At 40.2% G+C, this 20,993-nt stretch overlaps 1 protein-coding gene across 2 annotated transcripts in view; it reads right to left on the bottom strand.

Moving 5' to 3' along the window:
• The window catches only part of TMEM135 (transmembrane protein 135), a 278,178-nt gene extending 274,226 nt beyond the window's left edge, over window positions 1-3,952 (bottom strand). For both annotated transcript variants that reach the window (XM_053561128.1, XM_053561129.1), the window contains exon 1: window positions 3,610-3,952. In XM_053561128.1, coding sequence (XP_053417103.1) covers window positions 3,610-3,750 — 141 coding nt within the window. In that variant the 5' untranslated portion in view covers window positions 3,751-3,952. The remainder of the gene's footprint in view (window positions 1-3,609) is intronic.
• Window positions 3,953-20,993: the final 17,041 nt, after the last annotated feature.

The following is a 20,993-nucleotide window of genomic DNA, read 5'->3' as shown; positions in this document are numbered from 1 at the left end:
TATGCTAATTCTGAACAAACCACTGTTCTAAAAGGAGATCGAGACCTAGATCACGATTAATGCACTATTTCAAAAACACCACTTTACTAGGGGCTACTAAGTGACAGCTGCTATTCCAACATGCAATTATCCCACTTAAAAAATTGCATAGAGGCGGCGCCCATAGCTCAGTGGGTAGGGCAGCCACATACACGGAGGGTGTCGGGTTCGAATAAACAACATTGACAAGTTCAACAAAAAAATAGCCGGGCATTGTGGCGGGTGCCTGTAGTCCCAGCTACTTGGGAGGCTGAGGCAAGAGAACTGCTTGAGCCCAAGAGTTGGAGGTTGCTGTGAGCTGTGACGCCAAGGGTGACACAGTGAGACTCTGTCTCAAAAAATAAATAAATAAAATAAAAATAAAAATTTGCATATAATTATTTTTTGAAAGCAAAAGATTAAGGCTCAAAGCAAAGCAGTAATTTCCTAAGATCACATTGACAGTAAATTGCAAAGTGGGATTCCACAGTTCTCCTTCCACCACTTGTTCAATCTACTGCGTCGACTTCTAAACAATCTTTCCTATCCAGTCTACCCAGTTCCTAGCTAGTCTACCCAGTGCTACCAGAATCATCTTAAAGCACCATTTTGTACTTGTAACTCTTTTGCTCAAAAAAAAAAAAAAAAAAAAGGCTCCTTTAGCCTCTTCAGTTTGACTTGGATTTAAAAACAAAAAAAACCTGAAAACTAAATCCTGTTTTTTTCTCTAAACTAGGTCTAAATCTTCTAAATCAATCAAGTCTCTACCCTTTAGTTTTCTTACCAATGAAAGGGGAATAATAAGACAGACTTGTGTAAGGATTAAGTAAGACAAAATATGCAAAGGACTAAGTACATAAGTCCTCAATAAATAGGAGTTGCAGCTCAGAACTCCTATACACAAACCTTCTGTTTTAGACAATGTATGTATTGCTACTCCTGTAAAATCCCTTAGATTTCTGCCTCAATTTACACTATTCTCTTTCCTATCCATTAATATTCAGTACTCTATAAATATCTGTGAAATAAATCAATGACTGTCAAACCTTATCTTCAAAGCTAAAGGTAAATGCCACTCCCTCCCAGGAGCCTTCTCTAGCTACCCTCCATGAATTTCACTCACAACTTAAGAACCACTGGGGAAAGGGAGAAGAAAAGGCATAATTATTCAAAACCTATTACATAGCAGAAAATGTGACCCATCATCAATGTATTACCTCATTTAATTCTCTAATTTAATTAGAGAAACAAAGTAACATGTACAAATTTAAGTAGCTGGTTATAAGATAAGTAGCTGAGATTCAAATCCAGACATGTGTATCTTTTTTTTTTAGAGAGACAGAGCCTTACTTTGTCGCCCTCAGCATGCCATGGTGTCACAGCTCACAGCAACCTCCAGCTCTTAGGCATAGGTGTTTTTCTTGTCTCAGCCTCCCGAGTAGCTGGGACTACAGGTGCCTGCCACAACTCCCCGCTATTTTTTATTACAGTTCAGCAGGAGCTAAGTTTGAACCCGCCACCCTCAGTATATGGGGCTAGAGCCCTACTCACTGAGCCACAGGTACCACCCAGACATGTGTTATCTTTAATCTAACTTTTACTACCTTGCATCTTGATACACGGGGGTACACTTTTAATCAACAAGTACCCAACATTTACAAAGAGCGTATGTCCTCGGTAGCCCTACACATACATGTACAACTGAAACAAAACTGTCACAAAATGTTTATCCTTAGCACCTGCAATGTACTCTAACATTTTCTATTCTCTTCTATTTCATTTACCATATAATATGTAAAAAGTGCTAGTTAGTTCCCACTGATTTTATTTCACAACTGCTAACGAGTAGCAACCCAAAGTTTGAAAGACATAGTTTAAGGGACACAAGGTCATATGAGATGAAAAATTTACCTCCAAAAAGTATTTAATCTAGCTGGAAACACAATAATAAAATAAAATTCTTTTCCTGACCCCCACCCACCCCGCCCCATCATACCTTGCTGGAGAATCTATGGTCCCATTGCTTCCTTGAACTTATCATAGAATATAATCAATAAATTGTCTAAGCTACAGATAACAAATTTGTTAAATGAATGAATGAAAGCGCTATGGATTTTCAGAGGAAGAATTACATAGCATAAACTGGATCATGATCCTCAGAGGGCAGGTACAATCCTTTTGTATAGCTGAATACATCAAGAACTCAATAATGAAAAAAAAAGAACTCAATAATGTTTTATAGATGTTTTATTTAAAAAAAAAAAAAAAAATCTGAGCCACAGACTGGCCTTAATCAATTCATGGAGAAAAGCCAGATAAAAATCAATCTTTGCCAAAGAAGATCAAGGAATAAATTTCCAGCTCCAATAACGTTTATTATTGGTCTCTACTCTACATCCTTATTATTTGAAGTGTGACCCCCACTATTAGCATTACCTGAGAGTTTGTTGGGAATGCAGGCTCTCAGCCTCCACTTAGACCTACTGACTCAGAACTCCCATTGTAACATGATCCCCAGGGGATTCCTCACACATGTTATAGTTTGAAAAGCATCAGCCTATATGATAAAAATGAAACAGCCTCCTGCAACCTCAGGAGACAAAGTCACCAGCTTCTCCTGTGTTATCTCTGTAATAAATAATCAGGCTTTTCAAGTAGTGTTACAGGTATAGCCATGACACACTTTCGGGCATATGAGGGTACAAATCCAAATTACTTAAATAAGAAATAAAAATTGACCGCTGAACATTGGATGAAACTTTCACTGCCTTGTTAGGTCACAGACTTTGTAAGGCAAGAAAATTAGACAATGAATTTAAGTAGCCAAAGTAATAAATCTTTGATATCAAGGATGAGGTTAATGAAAAAAAGATGTTGGCACGAACACTGAAGAACAAGCATCTTCATCGTCCTTCATGTACAGTTGTGAAATGAACCTAAGTGACATAAAGCCATATCTCCTAATCACCACCGTAGACTCAAAGACTGCAATCACCCTCTCCATCACAACATACAATCTCAAACCAGGATCTATTTTGTTAACTTGCAAGGACGCTTGCAAAACCCTCGAGTCACAATCTTGTCATTCCACACAAAGACAAGATCTGTGGCCACGGGGACTAAGTCACATACACTCTTTTTCATTTTAAAAGGGGGGTGGGGGACAAAATAAAACAGGGAGCATTAGAGAGAAGATGGAGGACCATTCTCATAGCTTCGCTGACCTACAAAACACTTCTCCATCAAAAGGCAGGAGAGAGAAAAAATAACGCAGGTCCTGCAATTCACGTTTTTACGTGTCCTAAACTTAATCCTAAAAGTTGTGTGCCCATTCTCATCCCAGCAACAGGCATTCTTGACAGCTCAATCTCTTAATTCCCCTCCCCCTTTTCCTGTGCGGGAGTTGGGATACCCGCCCTTTGCGACCGCCCCCATCACGCTTATCCCCTCCCCCAAAACCCTACGACCCCTGGAAAAGAGAAACCGACAGTAGGCGAGCCCCCCAAAGCTGTTCGCAGGGGGCGCCGACTGCATCCCCCTCCCCATCCTCCACGCTTAACTCGCCCTAGAGGCGGGGCTGAAGGGTCTCACCAAGTACAGGGGGGCATAGATCTTCAGGGACTCCTCCAGGGCGCCCCCGGTGATCTGCAGGAAGGAGACCCGACAAGAAGGGTGCCAAGTGTGGCCGATCTCGTAGCAGTTATGAGGGATGGACTTGCTGAGGGCCGCCATGACGAGGAGCAGCGCGGAGGACCGGGGAGGGGGGGAGTCGGCACTCCGGAAGGAGGGGCGCCAGGGCCCAACTGCCGCGCCGCGGCCGGGCCTGCTGCCCAAGGTGCAGAATGGAGGGGAAAGGTCACGCGAGCGGGGTTACTCTGGGCCAAAGTCCTCGGATGTTGCGCTCTCGGCGTATCGCAGCTCTAGGGGGCGGGACGCGCACCGAGGAGGCGGGGAGAGGCGGCGCGTGCGCGCTCCCGCCAGCGGGGCTCGGCCCGGGTGCGCTCCCGGGGCCTGGGCGCGCGCCGCGCCTCGGAACCCGCCGGGGCTCCGCGAGCCGGGGAGGAGGGAGCCTTGGCCCGAGAGCGCGCGCCTGGCGGCGGGCTCGCGGGGGCACCCGCCTCCCTGCTCCCAGGCCGGGCCCGCGCTGGGTGCCAGCGCTCTGGCCAGTGCGCAGTGGTAAGAGGCTCGGATCAGATTGTGTTTCAGTTTCCAAAGCTCGGCAAAGTAGTGGAAGAAAAGGATTAAACATCCTCGTTGGAATCTGGTAGAGGAAGAGGGTTGCGAGAAAAGTGCCTGGGGCAAACGTCCTCCCCAGAACCGCCAGATCTTCTTCCCTAGAGACCAGATAATGAGCAACCTGCTGGTTGCGACTGAACTGCTCTCTGGGTAGGCTTGAAATTCAAGTTTCAGTTAGCTGTGTTCCTACACCTCCCGTGAGGGGAAAGGGCAGTGGCTCTTCCCTAAGCCACTGAGCAGTGCCACCTACAGCATCCTTGACAGATGCTCGCCGTCAACTAGACAGTGCATGCTGTAGAGACAGCAGTGCTGAGTTAGAGCTTAAACCTTGCTAGGGAGATAGGCCAGCACCGTGACCAGGGACTTGTGTGACCTACCAGTCCTAGAACCGCTGTAAATGTCAGTTTCCTCACCCACAGAGACCTACCAGTTTCTTTGCGATTCTAAATTCTATACTTTCTTAAAGGGAGAACTTACTCCCTTTACAGGAATTCCATTCTAATCTTCTAGTCTTCATTCATTGATTCTGCAAATATTTAGAGCCATTAATTGTCTTCCAGACACTGTTCTAAGCCCTAAAAGACAGATGTGAATAACAGAGTCAAGGCTTCTATGTTCATGAAATTAACATCCTGGAGAGAGAAGACAGAAAATAAGAACACGAAACAAAATGATATAAGATAGGTATAATTGTTTGAAGGAAATAAAAGAGTAATACTCAAATGAAAAGCCCAAAACAACAATGATAAAAGATGAAAATCAGTTTCCCTCCTCCTCTTTCTCTAGCTCTCAAATATCTAGGCTAAGATGGTGGTTCTAACCATTAGGAATCCCAGCCTCTGTCTGACAGGTAATTCTGCCAACTGTTACCTGTGATTTCAGCCCTGACTTATGAAAGGACTATGTCACTAGCATGACATCCACATGCTAGTAAGGAAGACTAGCAAAGGGAAAGAAAAGGACATACTTCCTTTCTTTTTTTTTTTTTTTTAATTGTTGGGGATTTATTGAGGGTACAATAAGCCAGGTTACACTGATTGCAATTGTTAGGTAAAGTCCCTCTTGCAATCATGTCTTGCCCCCATAAAGTGTGACACACACCAAGGCCCCACCCCCCTCCCTCGGTCCCTACTTCCTTTCTTTAAGAAAACTTGACAAGCCAAAACTCATGTTGGCTCAGTCTGTAATCCTTCCTACCACTCTGGGAGGCTGAGGCAGGTAGATCACTTGAGCTTAGGAGTTCTGACACAAGCCCTCTACTAAAAATAGAAAAAGAGTAGCTGGGCATCATGGCAGGCACTTGTAGTCCCAGCTATTTGGGAAGATCTCTTGAGCCCAAGAGTTTGAGGTTGCTGTGAACTATGATGATGCCATGGCACTTTACCCAGACCCTGTCTCAAAAAGAAAAGAAAACTTCCCAAAAGATGCATACAAAAAACTTTTCCTTATATCCCTTGGCCAGAGTTTAGTCACATGGCCAGAATCAGTTGCAAGAAAGACTAGGAGATAGTCTTTTTTTAATTAATTGGACAAATGCCCAACTAACCTTTGGGTTTTATTACTGAGAAAAATAAAACAGATGTCAGAGGCAACTAGCAATATCTGCCATAGTCCTGCACCTCTAGCTACCCAAATATCTGGGCACATCATTCTTCCCACAGATGAATATGCTTCCCCTGCTCAAGGAAGACAACCTAAAGTCTCATGCAGTTGCTGCAACCTATTCAAAGTCCAGATGTTCCTCGGGACCAAATGCAGCTCTTATGTTAAAGTTATCTTCCCCCTCAACACATCCAGTTTACAATGGTGGAATGGAAACAATACAATCACATTATTTTTTAATCTCCAGTTCCTAAAGGGGGATCAGAAACGCACAGCATAAACTTGTTCGTAAAAATGACAGGAATAGCTGTACAAGCTTGTTTTTCTTCATTTTAATAATCCATTTCTGAAAATGTGATGGTCTGTCTGCAAGAAAATGCTAAGTAAGAGCCTATTGTTTTGTTATTTCTTTCAGTATTTAAGTAATGTTGTTTTAAAGTGTACCCTGACTTATTGTTGATTATGATCACTTTGTTGAGCTATCAAATATTGTTCATTCTATCTATCTAATTGTATTTTTGCACCATTAACCATGCCCACTGTATCCTCCCTTCCCCATTACCCTTGCCAGCCTCCGGTAATCATCACTCTATTCTCTGCTTCCATGAGCTCCGTTGGTTTTAATATTTAGCTTCTACATGAGTGAGACCATGTGAGATTTGTCTTTCTGTTCTTAGCTTACTTCAAGTAACATAAAGTTCTCCAATTCCATTCTTCTTGTTGTAAATGGCAGGATTTCATTCTTTTCTTGTAACTATATATAATATACTTTCGTGTGTATGTACCACATGTTCTTTATCCATTCATGCACACTTAAGTTGATTCCAACTGCTGGCTGTTTGCGAACACTGCTGCAGTAAACGTGGCAGTGCTGATATCTTTTCAATAAACTGAATTTCCCTCTTCAGTAGATACTTAGGAGTGGGGTTGCTAGGTCATATGGTAGTTCCATTTTCAGTGTTTTGAGGAACCTTCATACTGTCAGTAGGAGCCTTTTTTTTTTTTTGAGACATAGTCTCATTTTGTCGTCCTCAATAGAGTGCTATGGCATCACAGCTCACAGCAACCTCAAACTCTTGGCCTTAAGCAGTTCTCTTGCCTCAGCTTCCCAAGTAGCTGGGACTACAGGCACCCACCACAATGCATGGCTATTTTTTGGTTGTAATTATCATTGTTGTTTGGTAGGCCTGGGCTGGGTTCGAACCTGCCAGCTCCAGTGTATGTGCCTGGCGCCCTAGCCACTGAGTTACAGGCACCAAGCCAGTAGAAGCCTATCTTTAAATGGGAAAAAATAAAATCCTTTACATATCAACCCAAAGATATCTTAACAAATATTTAAAATAAAGTAAAATGTCAAATATAAGCAACAAGCCATCATGTTAAAATGCATTTTACTCTAAAAATAGCATTTTATTCATCAAATAATATAGTTGCTATCAGTTGCTTATGAATTTAATAGCATATGCAGTCTGCATGCCTCATAATAAACAATGTTTACCAAGCAGCAGAGCAATTACACATCAATGACTAAGGAATTTTTTTTTGTTGTTGTTGTTGTTTTTGGCCAGGGCTAGGGTTTGAACCCGCCACCTCCGGCATGTGGGACCGGCGCCCTACTCCTTGAGCCACAGGCACCACCCAACTAAGGAAATTTTAAAATTGCAGTTAAAATCAGACAGTTTTTTTTTAAAGTTAACTATTAAGTGGAGACTTGAAGCTTAAAGAAATTAGAGAAGAGAATAACAGAATTATTGCTGTTACTGGTGACAAAGGGAGCAATGCTGATGAATTGGTGGCAAAGGGGCAATTTCAGGCAAACTGTCAGGTCTTTTCTAGCATTGCTGCACAAACTTCAGAATAGGAAAGCATCGATATGTCTTGGCTATTCGTGACTAGTGCTGCAATCACCATGGCAGTGCAGATACCTTTTTATTAAACTGAATTCCCCTCTTTGGTATATATCCAGCAGTGGGCTTGCTAGATCATATAGTAGTTCTATTTTAAGATCTTCTCAGAGGAGGAAATGATCTATGCATTATAATAGAAAAGAATTTTTGCAAAATGGAGCAGTTTGCAGTACACTAGTAGTTTACATTTGTACTTTTTTTATATAGTATTATAATATATAGCAGGCTTTTTTTTTTTTTTAAGGAAACGCTTCTCACTAAGCCATCATTAAGATTAAGTGTAAAGTTAAACTTTGCAATGGCATGAGCCATTTATTCTTTTAGGCTATGACAGTAGTTTGGCTGGATACTCTCCCCAGGCTTGATTTCTTCTTTTTCATTAAAAAGGGAGCTTAGGCTGCATCAACAAGGTAAAGCAAAGGGTTTCTCCAAAGAAGATGCACAGTGAATGAAGAAAACTAATCTGTGAATTTGTGGTAGAATTCAAAGGCTTTGAAGACATGCCAAGATGAAAATTGTTGCTCTTGCAATATTCTGGCTTGAAAGAGTCAATGAAAGAGAATGGAAGAGCTTGGGCGGCACCTGTGCCTCAGTGGGTAGGGCTCTGGCCCTGTGTACTGAGGGTGGTGGGTTCAAACCCGACCCCATCCAAACTGCAACAAAAAATAGCTGGGCATTGTGGTAGGCACCTGTGGTCCCAGCTACTTGGGAGGCTGAGGCAAGAGAATTGCCTAAGCCCAGGAGCTGGAGGTTGCTGTGAGCTGTGATGCCACAGCACTCTACTGAGGGCAATAAAGTGAAACGCTGCCTCTAAAGAAAAAAAGAAAGAAAGAAAGAAAGAATGGAAGAGCTGTCAAGATCTTATGCAGAGGATTTAACAGCATTAAACGTGCTCCATGCACTCATTGTGGAAATGCTCATCAGGCACAAGCATAATGGCAAAGCATAAATCACACTAATATGACCCTGTGGTTCCTCTAAATTCCAGGAACAGTCGAGGTACATATTCCCTTTGTTGATACTAATTGAACTTTTCAGAATAGCTCCCAATATTTTCTGCCAATATTTTTTGCAACATGTGATTTTATTTAAAATATTACATTGAGCAGGGAGCAATGGTACATGCCTCTAATCCCAGCTAGTTAAGAGGCTAAGGCAGGAGGATCTTTTGAGTTCAGGAGTTCAAGACCAGCCTGGGAAACATAGCTTTTATTTTCTAAACAATAAAAGAAATAAAGAAAATAAAGAAAAGAGAACCCTTTAAAAATACTGACACTGAGTTTTTAAAATGTAAATATAGTCCCAGTATAGTGGTTCATGCCTATAATCCTAGCACTTTGGCAGGAAGAATTAAACTGAATTCCCCTCTTTGGTATATATCCAACAGTGGGCTTGCTAGATCATATGGTAGTTCTGTTTTGAGATCAGGAGCTCAAGACCAACCTGAGAAACATAGCAAGACCCAGTTTCTTAAAAAAATTGAAAATTTAGCTGGATGTGGTAGCTCACATTTACAGTCCCTTCTACTCCAGGGACTGAGGCAGAAGGATTGCTTGAGCCTGGGAGTTTGAAATTGCAATGAGTTGTGATGATGCCACTGCACTCTACCCCGGGAAAGATAGTGAGTCCTGGGGCAACACCTGTGGCTCAGTGGGTAGGGTGCCAGCCTCATATACCAAGGGTGGTGGGTTCAAACCCGACCCCGGCCAAACTGCAACAATAAAATAGCCGGGCGTTGTGGCGGGCACCTGTAGTCCCAGCTACTCAAGAGGCTGAGGCAAGAGAATTACCTAAGCTCAAGATCTGGAGGTTGCCGTGAGCTGTGACGCCACAGCACTCTACCAAGGGTGACAAAGTGAGACTTTGTCTCTAAAAATATATATATATTTTTCTAAACATAAACATGAATTTTTACAATGTAAACATTGAAAGCTGAACTAGTGAGAAAGACATATGTTCTTTCTGTCCAAGCAGGCAGTGTTTCTCCCAAGAAAATTCTCTTTAAAATTGGGGGTACTTCATATACCCCAAATAATCCACTCCATTGGGAAAAAGCTATACCTACAGATCTCTTTGAGATAAATACTTTCTGTCATGGGCCAAGAGTCAGAAACCTGACGGGAAATGCCTATGATACATTCAGAAGTCCTCTTGTATAGCTGAAAGGGTCTAGGTAAAACAGCTTTAATCCTTTCTAAAGTCTTACAGTCTTTCCAAAGAGTCTTAACAGCTGGGACTTGCATTTAACCTTTCCCTTAAGGCAATTCCTTAATTTCAAATACCTTTTACATCTGGAGAGGCTGTGGACAGCAGTTCTATTTTTTAATTCAAAGGCCCTATATATTTTTTTTTCTTTTTCAGATTAATATGAGGGTACAGACAATTAGGTTACATTGTTTGCATTTGTTATGTAGAGTCCAAGTTACACTTGTGCCCCTCACCATGGAGGGATGCCGTATACCCTTACATTATGCCTCCCCTTTCCCTTCTCCCCTCTCTCTCCCCCATCTCCCAAACTTGAGTTTGTGTTTTTCTCTGATACGGGTGTGTATTTGTTTGTCTACTGGTTTCATACTAGCATTGAGCACATTGGATACTTGCTTTGCCATTCTTGTGATACTTTACTGAGTATAATGTTCTCCGTCTCCATCCAGGTTAATACAAAAGTTGTAAAGTCTCCATCTTTTTATGGCTGAGTAGTATTCCATGGTATACATATACCATAGTTTATTAATCCATTCCTATGTAGATGAACACTTCAGTTGCTTCCACATCTTGGCAACTGTGAATTGAGCTTTGATAAACATTCTAGTGCATGTGTCCTTATGAAGGTTCTAGGTTCTTTATATAATATTTCCTCCAAATTCTACTTAAGAATTGAACAGTTCCTTTTATCTGCTCTGGGTACATTTTATCACACATAGACAGTTTTTGTTTTGTTTTTTTTTTTTAAATCAGTTGGCACTTTCATCGTTCTGCTTCGAAATTTCCTTAACCAAATGCACCAGTTTGTTAGATGTATTTTCTATATTCCACATTTCATCAAGCAACGGTGTTGTCAAACTTCCCCTTACCATGTTACAGGGATCCCTTTTTCTCCAGCCTCTGATAACAATTTTTCCACTGCAAACCTTCAAGGATTGCTCCAAACCCCCTCAGATAACCTTACAGAATATTCATGTACACTATCTTGAGAATTCCCAATGTTTATGGTAAAAGGATTTTTTTCTTCAAAAAAAAAAAAAAAAAGAAAAGAAAAGAATTCCCAAAGTCTATGTTAGTTTAATGATGTTATTAGTACTTGGAATTCCCAAAGTCTATGTTAGTTTAATGATGTTATCAGTACTTGGAAGCTATGGTTAAGCCTCTCCATTTCAAATACTTTTTATTTATGATTGGGGTTTTTTTGTTTGTTTGTTTTTTTGCAGTTTTTGGCTGGGGCTGGGTTTGAACCCGCCACCTCCAGCATATAAGGCTGGCGCCCTACTCCTTTGAGCCACAGGCGCTGCCCAAGATTATGATTTTTTTAAATTAAAAATACAAAGTCAATGTATAGTAGATAAAAGTAGTTGTATACAAGGAATGCATCAGAGGCCAGACATGTCTTAAAAAATAGGTTAATGCAATAGCATGTTTAAAAAAGAAAAGCTCAGTGGCTAGGGCGCCAGCCACATACACCGGAGCTGGCGGGTTCGAATCCAGCCCAGGCCGCCAAACAAGCGCCTGTAGTAGTCCCAGCTATTTGGGAAGCTGAGGCAAGAGAATTGCTTAAGCCCAAAAAGAGTTTGAGGTTGCCGGGAGCTATGACACTATGGCACTCTTCTGAGGGTGACATAGTGAGACTCTGTCTCAAAAAACAAATAAAAAGAAAAAGAAAAAAGAAAAGTGTGTGGCTAAGATTGGAAACACAAAAAAGGGGAGCCATTGGGGCAATTCAGGCCTGTGCATGGAAGTGAGAACCGCAGCCCTGGGGTGTCATGTATTAACTGTGAAATGGATTTGTCAGTATTCTCCTGGGTAGATGTCATTAAATATTTGCGCTTCTATAAGAATAGGTACACCAAACAAAATTGTATTATGGTTTGGCTGCCCATGCAGGTCTGACTTGAGTGAGAAAATGGGTACCTCTGATCATGGTAACAGATCCTATTTTATATGGAAGGGTATTTTTCTTATTGTTCTTTATGATGGTAAGTTGGCATTTGAGTTCATATTCATTTGTAAGCTTCTTGTGTGTCCTCCATGCTGTGAGAGATAAAACCCACCCTATTGTACTTCTAAAACAGGTTTATGACCCTGGTGGTTTGTTGGTGATGGCTACTATGTTAACCAAGAAAGGTTAGGTGATGCTTGGATGCGAACTATCAGGGTGGTTAAAATAGGAGAGGATTATTTTATGCGTACACAAAGTCAGCTTATGCGTACACAGGGCAGCTCTTCACAGAAACAGAGCAACTTCTTTTTAAGCAATAATTCAAGAATATAGAGATACAGCCTCTTTTATCTATTTTTGTGCCTTCAAAGGTTATTTATCTTCTTTGATTTTTTTGTGCATAATTTGTGGTGGTTGTGTATAGTAGCATGCACAAAATCTAAGTGTAAGAGTTGATGAATTTTGAAATTTGCATTCACTCCTGAGACTACTATCCAGAGTGGGAAAATGAGTATTCCATCACCTTAGAAGTCTCTGTCGGTCCCAGGCAGTGTGCCTGCAGACAGAAGTTCCCACGGTTCTGACTTTTAGCACCACAGCTTCATTGCCTGCTGCTGAAATTTACATTACAGAGGCATATACTGAATATTTTTTGTGTCTGGCTTCCTTCACTCAAGATCTTGTGGCATGTTACCAAGTGTAGCTACAGTTCCTTCATTTTCATTGCTGTGTAATATTCTAATCACGAATATTGCATGATTATTTCTGTTCTAGGACAGCCGGGTTATTGCAAGCTATTATGAATACACCAGCAATGTATTCTTGTACTTCTCTTTCTATAGGTATATGCTTTTTTTTTTTTTTTTCTTGAGCATATACCTAAGAGTAGAGCTTCTAGGTCATGGGGCAGGCACATGTTTAGTAGAAACTGATCATTTTTTCTACCTCAAGGGCTAGGCCTGAAAGTAGTTTACATTCCTTCTGCTTACATCCTATTTCCAGAATCTAGTCACATGTCCCTCATCTAACTGTAAGGGGGCATGGGAAAGGTAGTCTTTCTGTGGGACGAAAAAAGGAAAATTATTTGTGAATCATTTGGTATCATCTCTGCCACAAACACCAACCCCAGAGTCAGGCCACTTACAAGACAACCAGATAATCTTCTTTGCTGATTCTCTTTCAGCTTTGTGGACTTTTTGACTCTCCTATTTAAGATGATTTACATGCAGCTGCATAGCTTGTTATAAATTAACTAATGCAAGCTGATCATTATTGCATACTTTTGTATCTTTAGTAATCCTTCTTCTCATCATAAGCTCCATGAAAGGAAGATCTATTCCTGATTCATCTTCGTTACCTTCTCTACCACATAGTGCAGTGCCCTGGGCATAGAACAAATTTAATATTTAGTGATGAAATAAATAAAGGACTTGGTGGAAGAAAAAAATTTTTTTTTTTTTTTTTTGTAGAGACAGAGTCTATCTTTATGGCCCTCGGTAGAGTGCTGTGGCCTCACACAGCTCACAGCAACCTCCAGCTCCTGGGCTTAAGCGATTCTCTTGCCTCAGCCTCCCGAGTAGCTGGGACTACAGGCGCCCGCCACAACGCCTGGCTAGGTGGAAGAAAAATTTTAAAACACTGCACTCCTCTTTAAAACAAGGCAAGACTCAAGAATGTTTATAGCTTATAATTTCTTATTTATTTGCTTGTTTTGTTTTTGTTTTACTTCCTTTAACCCTCCTGCTGAACTTTCACTTTCTTGCAGGCAGATCTATGCTTTGTTTGTCATTGTTTTCCATAAGCACACAGCATACTAGCATGGAACTACAATATTTTGAGGGAATGAATGACTGAATTTAATAGAGAATGTTTGGCCTATCACCCCAGTCTATAGTTTCTAGAAATAGCCTTTTACTTCTTTCTTAATATTAGCATACTATTAGCCTGACTTCATGCTTCCACTTCTCTCAAATTATCCATGGACCCACAAAACTAACCGTAAACCCCCAAATTCCTCAATATCTTCAAGCTATTATAGTTCTACAACATGTAAGTGATATAATTTACTTGAGCTTGGGCACCTGAATTCATAGAAAATAGATTAATTCTTTTTTTTTTTTAGATTAATTCTTATTGTCTTCTCACCCACCGTAGATATCAATTATTTTTGACTTTATTCTTTCTATAATAAGTGATGATTATTTTTAATAGACAATACAAAAGCAAAAGAGGAGTTAGACTGCAACAGTTGCCTCTCTGCATGGGGCCTGCTCCTCTCCTTATCTGAAGCTTCTACCAAGAGTAACTACGGTGTCTTTTTCATCCACGATACTGACTCTCAAACAATTGTTCATTCTTGGATTTAGCTACACCCTCAGAGTTCTTACCGCTGCTCTCTGTGTCCTTTTTTGATGAGGTGCCTCTTTTTCTAACTTTTCACAATTGCTTTGAAAATCTGTGCATAACATGTAGCACCAGCATTTTATTTATTTATTTTGTGTGTGCGCATGTGAAGGTTCTACCGTTTTTTTTGTTTTTTTTTTTAACAATACTTTTTGGAATTCTAGCATTTAACACAACTGCAAGAGAGCTGAAGGCAGGGATCGTCTCTTGTTTTTCCTGCATGGCAGATGGTGCTCATGGCACATGGTCAGTAGAATCTTCTAAAAAGAATGCAATTGTTGACCTGTCTGCAACTGTTGTCCCTTTTGCAAAATGGAGATACAGTTGTGCTTAATGTAGAGAATTGATATAAATCAAATGTATTAAGTTTTTTAAAACTGAAATTTTCTTCAAAAATCAATGCAATGTCTTTAATGCCTAACAACCCAGTAGTCATATAAGCACCATCAAATATTTGCTAAATCAGTAAAATACAATTTTGAAGTGTAACTTTATAGTTAATCTCTATTAATCAGCAGTTATTCTCATTTGAAGAATCAAATAATAGGCCATTTATATTTTTCCCTCTCTAAGTTTTTCATTACCTGTTTCCCCAAAGTATTTTTTTTTTTTTCTTTTGGCCGGGGCTGGGTTTGAACCCGCCACCTCCGGCATATGGGACCGGTGCCCTACTCCTTGAGCCACAGGCGCCGCCCTCCCCAAAGTATTTTTTTAAAATAATTTTTATTTCAAAATATTAGGGAGTACAAGTGTTCTTGTTACATGGGTGAATTGTATAATGCTGAAATCAGGGCTTTTAATCTACTGCTCACCAGAAAAGCATACATTGTATCTGATTGGTGTTTTCCTGGAGTTGGATTTTTTTTTTTTTTTTGAGACAGAGTCTCACTATGTCACCCTTGGTAGAGTGAACTGGCATCACAGCTCACAGCAACTTCAACCTCTTGGGCTCAAGCTATTCTTTTGCCTCAGCCTCCCAAGCAGCTGAGACCACAGGTGCCCACCACAACCCCTGACTATTTTTTGTTGCAGTTGTCATTGTTGTTCAGCTGGCCCGGCCTGGGCTCAAACCCGCCACCTTCAGTGTATGTGGCTGGCACCATAACCACTGTGCTATGGTCGCCGAGCCTGATCTGCTTTTAACAGAATAAAACCTAAGTAGTTGAAGACTTGCTTACTTATAGGCACTAAATTTCTTTGGATTAGTTTGTGATCTCTTTTGGAAAAGTATTTTCTACCTGGTCTGAAAGAGAAAGCCATCTGTCATATGCACTCAAGATAATACATATATTCTCTTTAAAAAAATTCTGAACAAGATTCTCTCTATGGGGCAGCGCCCATAGCTCAGTGGGTAGGGCACCAGCCACATACACGGAGGCTGGAGGTTCGAACCCAGCCTACGCCAGCTAAAACAACTGCAACAACAACAACAACAACAACAAAAATAGCCGGGTGTTGTGGCAGGCGCCTGCAGTCCCAGCTACTAGGGAGGCTGAGGCAAGAGAATCACTTAAGCCCAGGAGTTGGAGGTTGCTGTGAGCTGTGATGCCACAGTACTCTACTGAGGGAGACATAGTGACACTCTGTTCCAAAAAAAAAAAAAAAGATTCTCTATGTGTCTATACTCTTGTCTGAAGATTTTCTCCCTTAAAATATTGCATCTTATATACTTCTACTCTGTCAATTAGCAATATTTTTAGAAGCCGTTTTGGCAGAATCTATCAACATTTAAAATGTATTTATCCTGTGACCCAACAATTCTAATTCCAGGCCTCTAGCCTATAGAAATATTGACCAAAAATATATTTTCTCCAATCATTATTTATAAGAGAAAAAACTATTTCAAATAACTGGGCCAGGCGCAGTGGCTCACGCCTGTATCCTTATACTCTGGGAGGCCAAGGCAGGTGGATTGCTTGAGTTCAGGAGTTCTAGACCAGCCTGAGCAGGAGAGAGACCCATCTCTACTAAAAATAAAAAAAAACTAAATGGATGTTGTGGCAGGTGCCTGCAGCCCCCACCACTCAGGAGGCTGAGGCAGGAGGATCTCTCATTTTTTTTTTTTTTTAGACAGAGTCGCAAGCCGTCACCCCTGGATAGAGTGCTGTAGCATCATAGCTCACAGCAACACAAACTCAGAGCTCAAGCAATCCTCTTGCCTCAGTTTTTCTATTTTTAGTAGAAATGGAGTCTTGCTTTTGCTCAGTCTGGTCTCTAACTTGTGAGCTCAAGCTATCCACCCACTTTGGCCTCCCAGAGTGCTAGGATTACAGGCATGAGCCACCACGCCCAGACTGGGAGGATCTCTTGAGCCCAGGAATTTGAAGTTGCTGTGAGCTATGAGGCCATGGTATGCTAGCCCGGGGCAACAGAGACTCTATCTGGAAAAAAAAAAAAATTAAAAAACATGTTCAATGGACATGTTTAAATTATAATACACCCATATGGTAGAATGCAGATAGTAAAAAGAGTAAGGTAGATTTTCACATGCCAGTGTTGAAGAACATTCATGATATTCCACTGAATGGGAAAAAACAGCACAAACTGTTTTATATATGATGAATTAATTGTTTAAAGACAAAAGGTATTGTATATATACGCATTGGTATACATATATTTGTGTACACTTACATAATCATTGACAAAGGTGTAAGAAATAATAAGAGGATGAGACAGAGCCCTTTCATCTTTTATTTTATATAGTGCTACTGAGAAACTTTTAGAAATTCTTTTAGACCAGAACTTTTTAATCTGTGGGATTATGGATAGAATTTAAGGGAGTCCATCATCAGGGACAATTACATTTTCACTTTCATAAAATTACATTTTTAATTTCACTCTGGAAATGTAATATTTTCCACTATTTGAATATAGGCAACAAACTGCAATAGTCTTGGCAGTATCTGTGACATTATGCTAATAGAAATTACAGATTTTTTTTTTTTTTTTTTGGTAGGGATCATTGGGAGCCATCTTGGAGTCTGGCTACCACAGTTATTTTTATTAGTTTTTTTTATTAAATCATAACTTTGTACATTGATGCATTTATGGGGTTCAAGGTACTGCTTCAATATACAATGCGAAATGCTTACATTGAGCTAAGTAACACATCCATCACAATTATACTCATTTCTTAATAGTTTTGGAATGTACCATTGCATCATGCACATTAGGTGAGGTCCCCCCAAATAACCTCCGTCCTCCCCTCTCTCTCCTCTTCCCTTCTACTTTCTGGACTATAGTTATGTTTTGCCATTCATATGATTATATGGTGATTATATATTGATTTCATAGTAGTATTGAGTACATTGGATACTTTTTTTTTCCATTCTTGAGATACTTTACTAAGAAGAATATGTTCCAGCTCCATCCAGGTAAACATAAAAGATGTGAAGTCTCCATCTTTTTTTATAGCTCCATAGTATTTCATGGTGTACATATACCACAATTTGTTAATCCACTCATGGGTTGATGGGCTTGGGAGAAATCAGAGATATTTTCATATTGTAATGTGGCAAATATCTCAAAAATGAGAGTAAAACAGTCATCAGATCTTGCTACTTAATTCGTTGATTTCTTTGTTGATTTTAGAATTTTATAACTACATTTCAATAAAACTGATTTCTTTTGCAATCTTATGTATTTTATGCACTCAAAGGCATTAATCTGAGAAGGAATCCATAGTCCTCACTAAACTGCCAAAGAGATTCCTGGCCAGAAACAGTTTTTAAGTGCCTGCATTAGATTAATGATAAAATCTGTATAACATCATGGGCACATTCATGTGGCTCAAAGGATTAAGGTGCTGGCCCCATATACCAGAGGTGGTGAGTTCAAACCCAACCCTGGCCAAAATCTGCAAAAAAAAAAAAAGAAAGAAAGAAAGAAAGAAAATCTGTATAACATCCATGCTGCTTAGCTTTTCTTTCCGTTTCAATCTTTTTTATCTCTTTATCTCTTTAGCTAGGAAAACCAGAAGGCCACCCCAGGGCAGCACATGACCAAGAGCAGCAGCTTTGAAGTGGAAAGAGCCACAGCTCGCTGCCCTGGTTTCTTATTTAATCGCAGCTTCTGATCCAAGGGACATCCCTTTCCTGTTTTTAACATTCATTAATCAATTTTTCATCAGTTCTGCAATTTTGTTCAAGGAGGAAGAGATAATCAGTATGCACGCAACCTGCCATCTTACAGCTGGGATGCATGTATTAATTTTGCATTTAGAAAAAGAAGGGAAAAATGCAGTGCTACATTCTTTCTCCTTTTTAAATTGTTTTTCTTACAATAATATACCCTTCCTAAGGCTATTTTACAAGTGACAAAACCAAAGGTGGTAAAGGCTAACATTTATTCAGAGTCATATAGCTGCTTAATAAAAGGACAGGGACTAGAACATAGATCTTCCTATTCTTTCTGCAATGCCTCTCCTTTTCACTTGTCTTAGGATGTACCTCTTTCCTTTCCAGGAATTAATCGCGTTAATATTATAAACCATAGTCTAGGGAAGTCATTGCATTAGTCATTTTGTTATTGTACTATGGTTCTCTCTGACTGAAATACTGTTCAACTAGTCAGCAAAAGAACAGTTGATAGGTTCCAAGCACTGGGCTAAGCATCCAAAATACAACACTGAACAAGGCCCAATACGCACCCGCATGAAATTTATAGTCAATCTAGTAAGAAGGATAAACATCAAACAAATGTTTAATTCCTCTCCCCTTCTTCCTGTGATCTTCTACTGAACTTTCAAAATCCAACTGAGATGTACCTTCTTGGCCAGGCGCAGTGGCTCACACCTGTAATATCAGCACTCTGGGAGGCTAAGGCAGGTAGAATGCTTGCACTCAGGAGTTTGAGTGAGAGTGAGACCCTGTCTCTACTAAAAATAGAAAAAAAAAATTAGCAGGGCATTGTGGCAGGCTACTTGGGAAGCTGAGGCATAAGGATCAATTAAGGTCAGGAGTTTGAGGTTGTTTTGAGCTCTGATGGCGCCAAGATGCTCTACCCTGGGCGACAGAATTAGACTCTGCCTCAATTAAAAAAAAAAAAAAAAGCACTTTTCTGTACTTTTGCCACATATAGTCCACATCTCTGTTATCAACTGAGAATAACCGTGTTTCCTGCTCACCTCTATGCTCCCATCAGGTGGTAAGGACACGCACAGCTAGTTTGTTTATTCATCTTGCTGTCAACTTCAGGACCTAGCACAGTGCTAGACACATTATGGCAATAAGTGTTCCCATGAATGGAACTGAAGGCAAGAAAAGAAAATGGAATGACTCATTTCTATTTTTTTTTTAGACAGTCTCACTATGTCGCCCTTGGTAGAGTGCCGTAGCATCACAGCTCAAGCAATCTCAAACTCTTGGGCATAAGCGATTCTCTTGCCTCAGCCTCCCAAGTAGCTGAGAGGTAACCATGGGTGCCAAGCCAAAATGACTCATTTCTGTATACCATATATACATTTGTGTTTTGAAATGAAAAATGGTATTCCCCATTGATAATTTGAAAACTTACGATTTGCAAAAATCTACTTTTATTATTTGACCTAGTGGCCAATATAAGTGGAAATAGACTTGCCAGCTGTTGTTAATTATAAAATCTTATTCAGAAACGTGTTCAGAAAACCCACCTTTTGTTTCGATTTGTCCAAGTCTCCATACCCTAAACCCACTAAAATCCACACCTTCAAATTTATTTAATTCTGCATGACCTATGACTATCTAAAGCAAATCCCTAAAGAGTTTCAGTTTCACAATTTGGCTAACTCTAATTCTTTAACCTTTGTAAAATTCTTTTGGAATTATTGTTGACAGACCAGGTATCTAAATTTCAAGAAAAATGAATCAAAATTAGTTCCATATTTATATGGCAGAGGAAAGGCTGTGTTCCCGGAAAGGAGACAGCAGTTTCCCTTCAGCTCTCATATTAAGGAGGGACTCACCTTTGGGAGTGATATCCTTAAGAAAAACAGACTGCTGAGAGTGGGCAGCCACAGGATACTTGTACCTACAGCTCTAACTCAAAATGGCCTGGAGATTTGTGAAGGCTACAGTGAGTATGGTGACTTGAATGTTGTACCTTTCAGATCTTTAAACCGAAACTTTCATTCATCTTGAAGCAGATGAATCTTTGGTTTGGGGAAAGTGATCTATAATAAATAGACCGGGTTAGATATGCTTGTATTGACCCACACCTTCTCCTGGAATAGTCATTTGACAACTGTGTCTCCAGAAAGCTCAGCTTTTCTGCATAATGGTTTTAAAAATTGTCTTCATTATGGGCAGAAGTACTTCTCTGCAGTTTACTATGTCTTTGGAGATATTTATCCTGTAAAGTGTGGGTATAGGCTGTCTCAGCCTGTATGGCATTGTTTATTTTAGTACAAATGCTTATGCTTCCTGTTAAAACTGCTTCTCATGGGAGATTGGGAGTGAAGACCTTAGGACTGCAGGGAAACTGCAGTTGTGACTTCAAGTTCCTGCTGGATAAAATGCTATAAAAAGAAATAGGTCTAGACTAGGCTTAGTGTTAAAAGATTGGCCTGCTGTTATCTCACACATAAGAATACTGAAAAAACACTTTGGAGAATGTGCCGCACTGGATATTTTGCTTTTATGTGATGACTTTGCAGAGGCTACAGGGACAGCCCTGACCTCATAAATGAGGAAAGCCTG

Source organism: Nycticebus coucang, chromosome 14 (genome assembly GCF_027406575.1).
Source record: "Nycticebus coucang isolate mNycCou1 chromosome 14, mNycCou1.pri, whole genome shotgun sequence".
NCBI lineage: Eukaryota > Metazoa > Chordata > Mammalia > Primates > Lorisidae > Nycticebus > Nycticebus coucang.
This window is presented reverse-complemented; position numbering and strand designations above follow the sequence as displayed.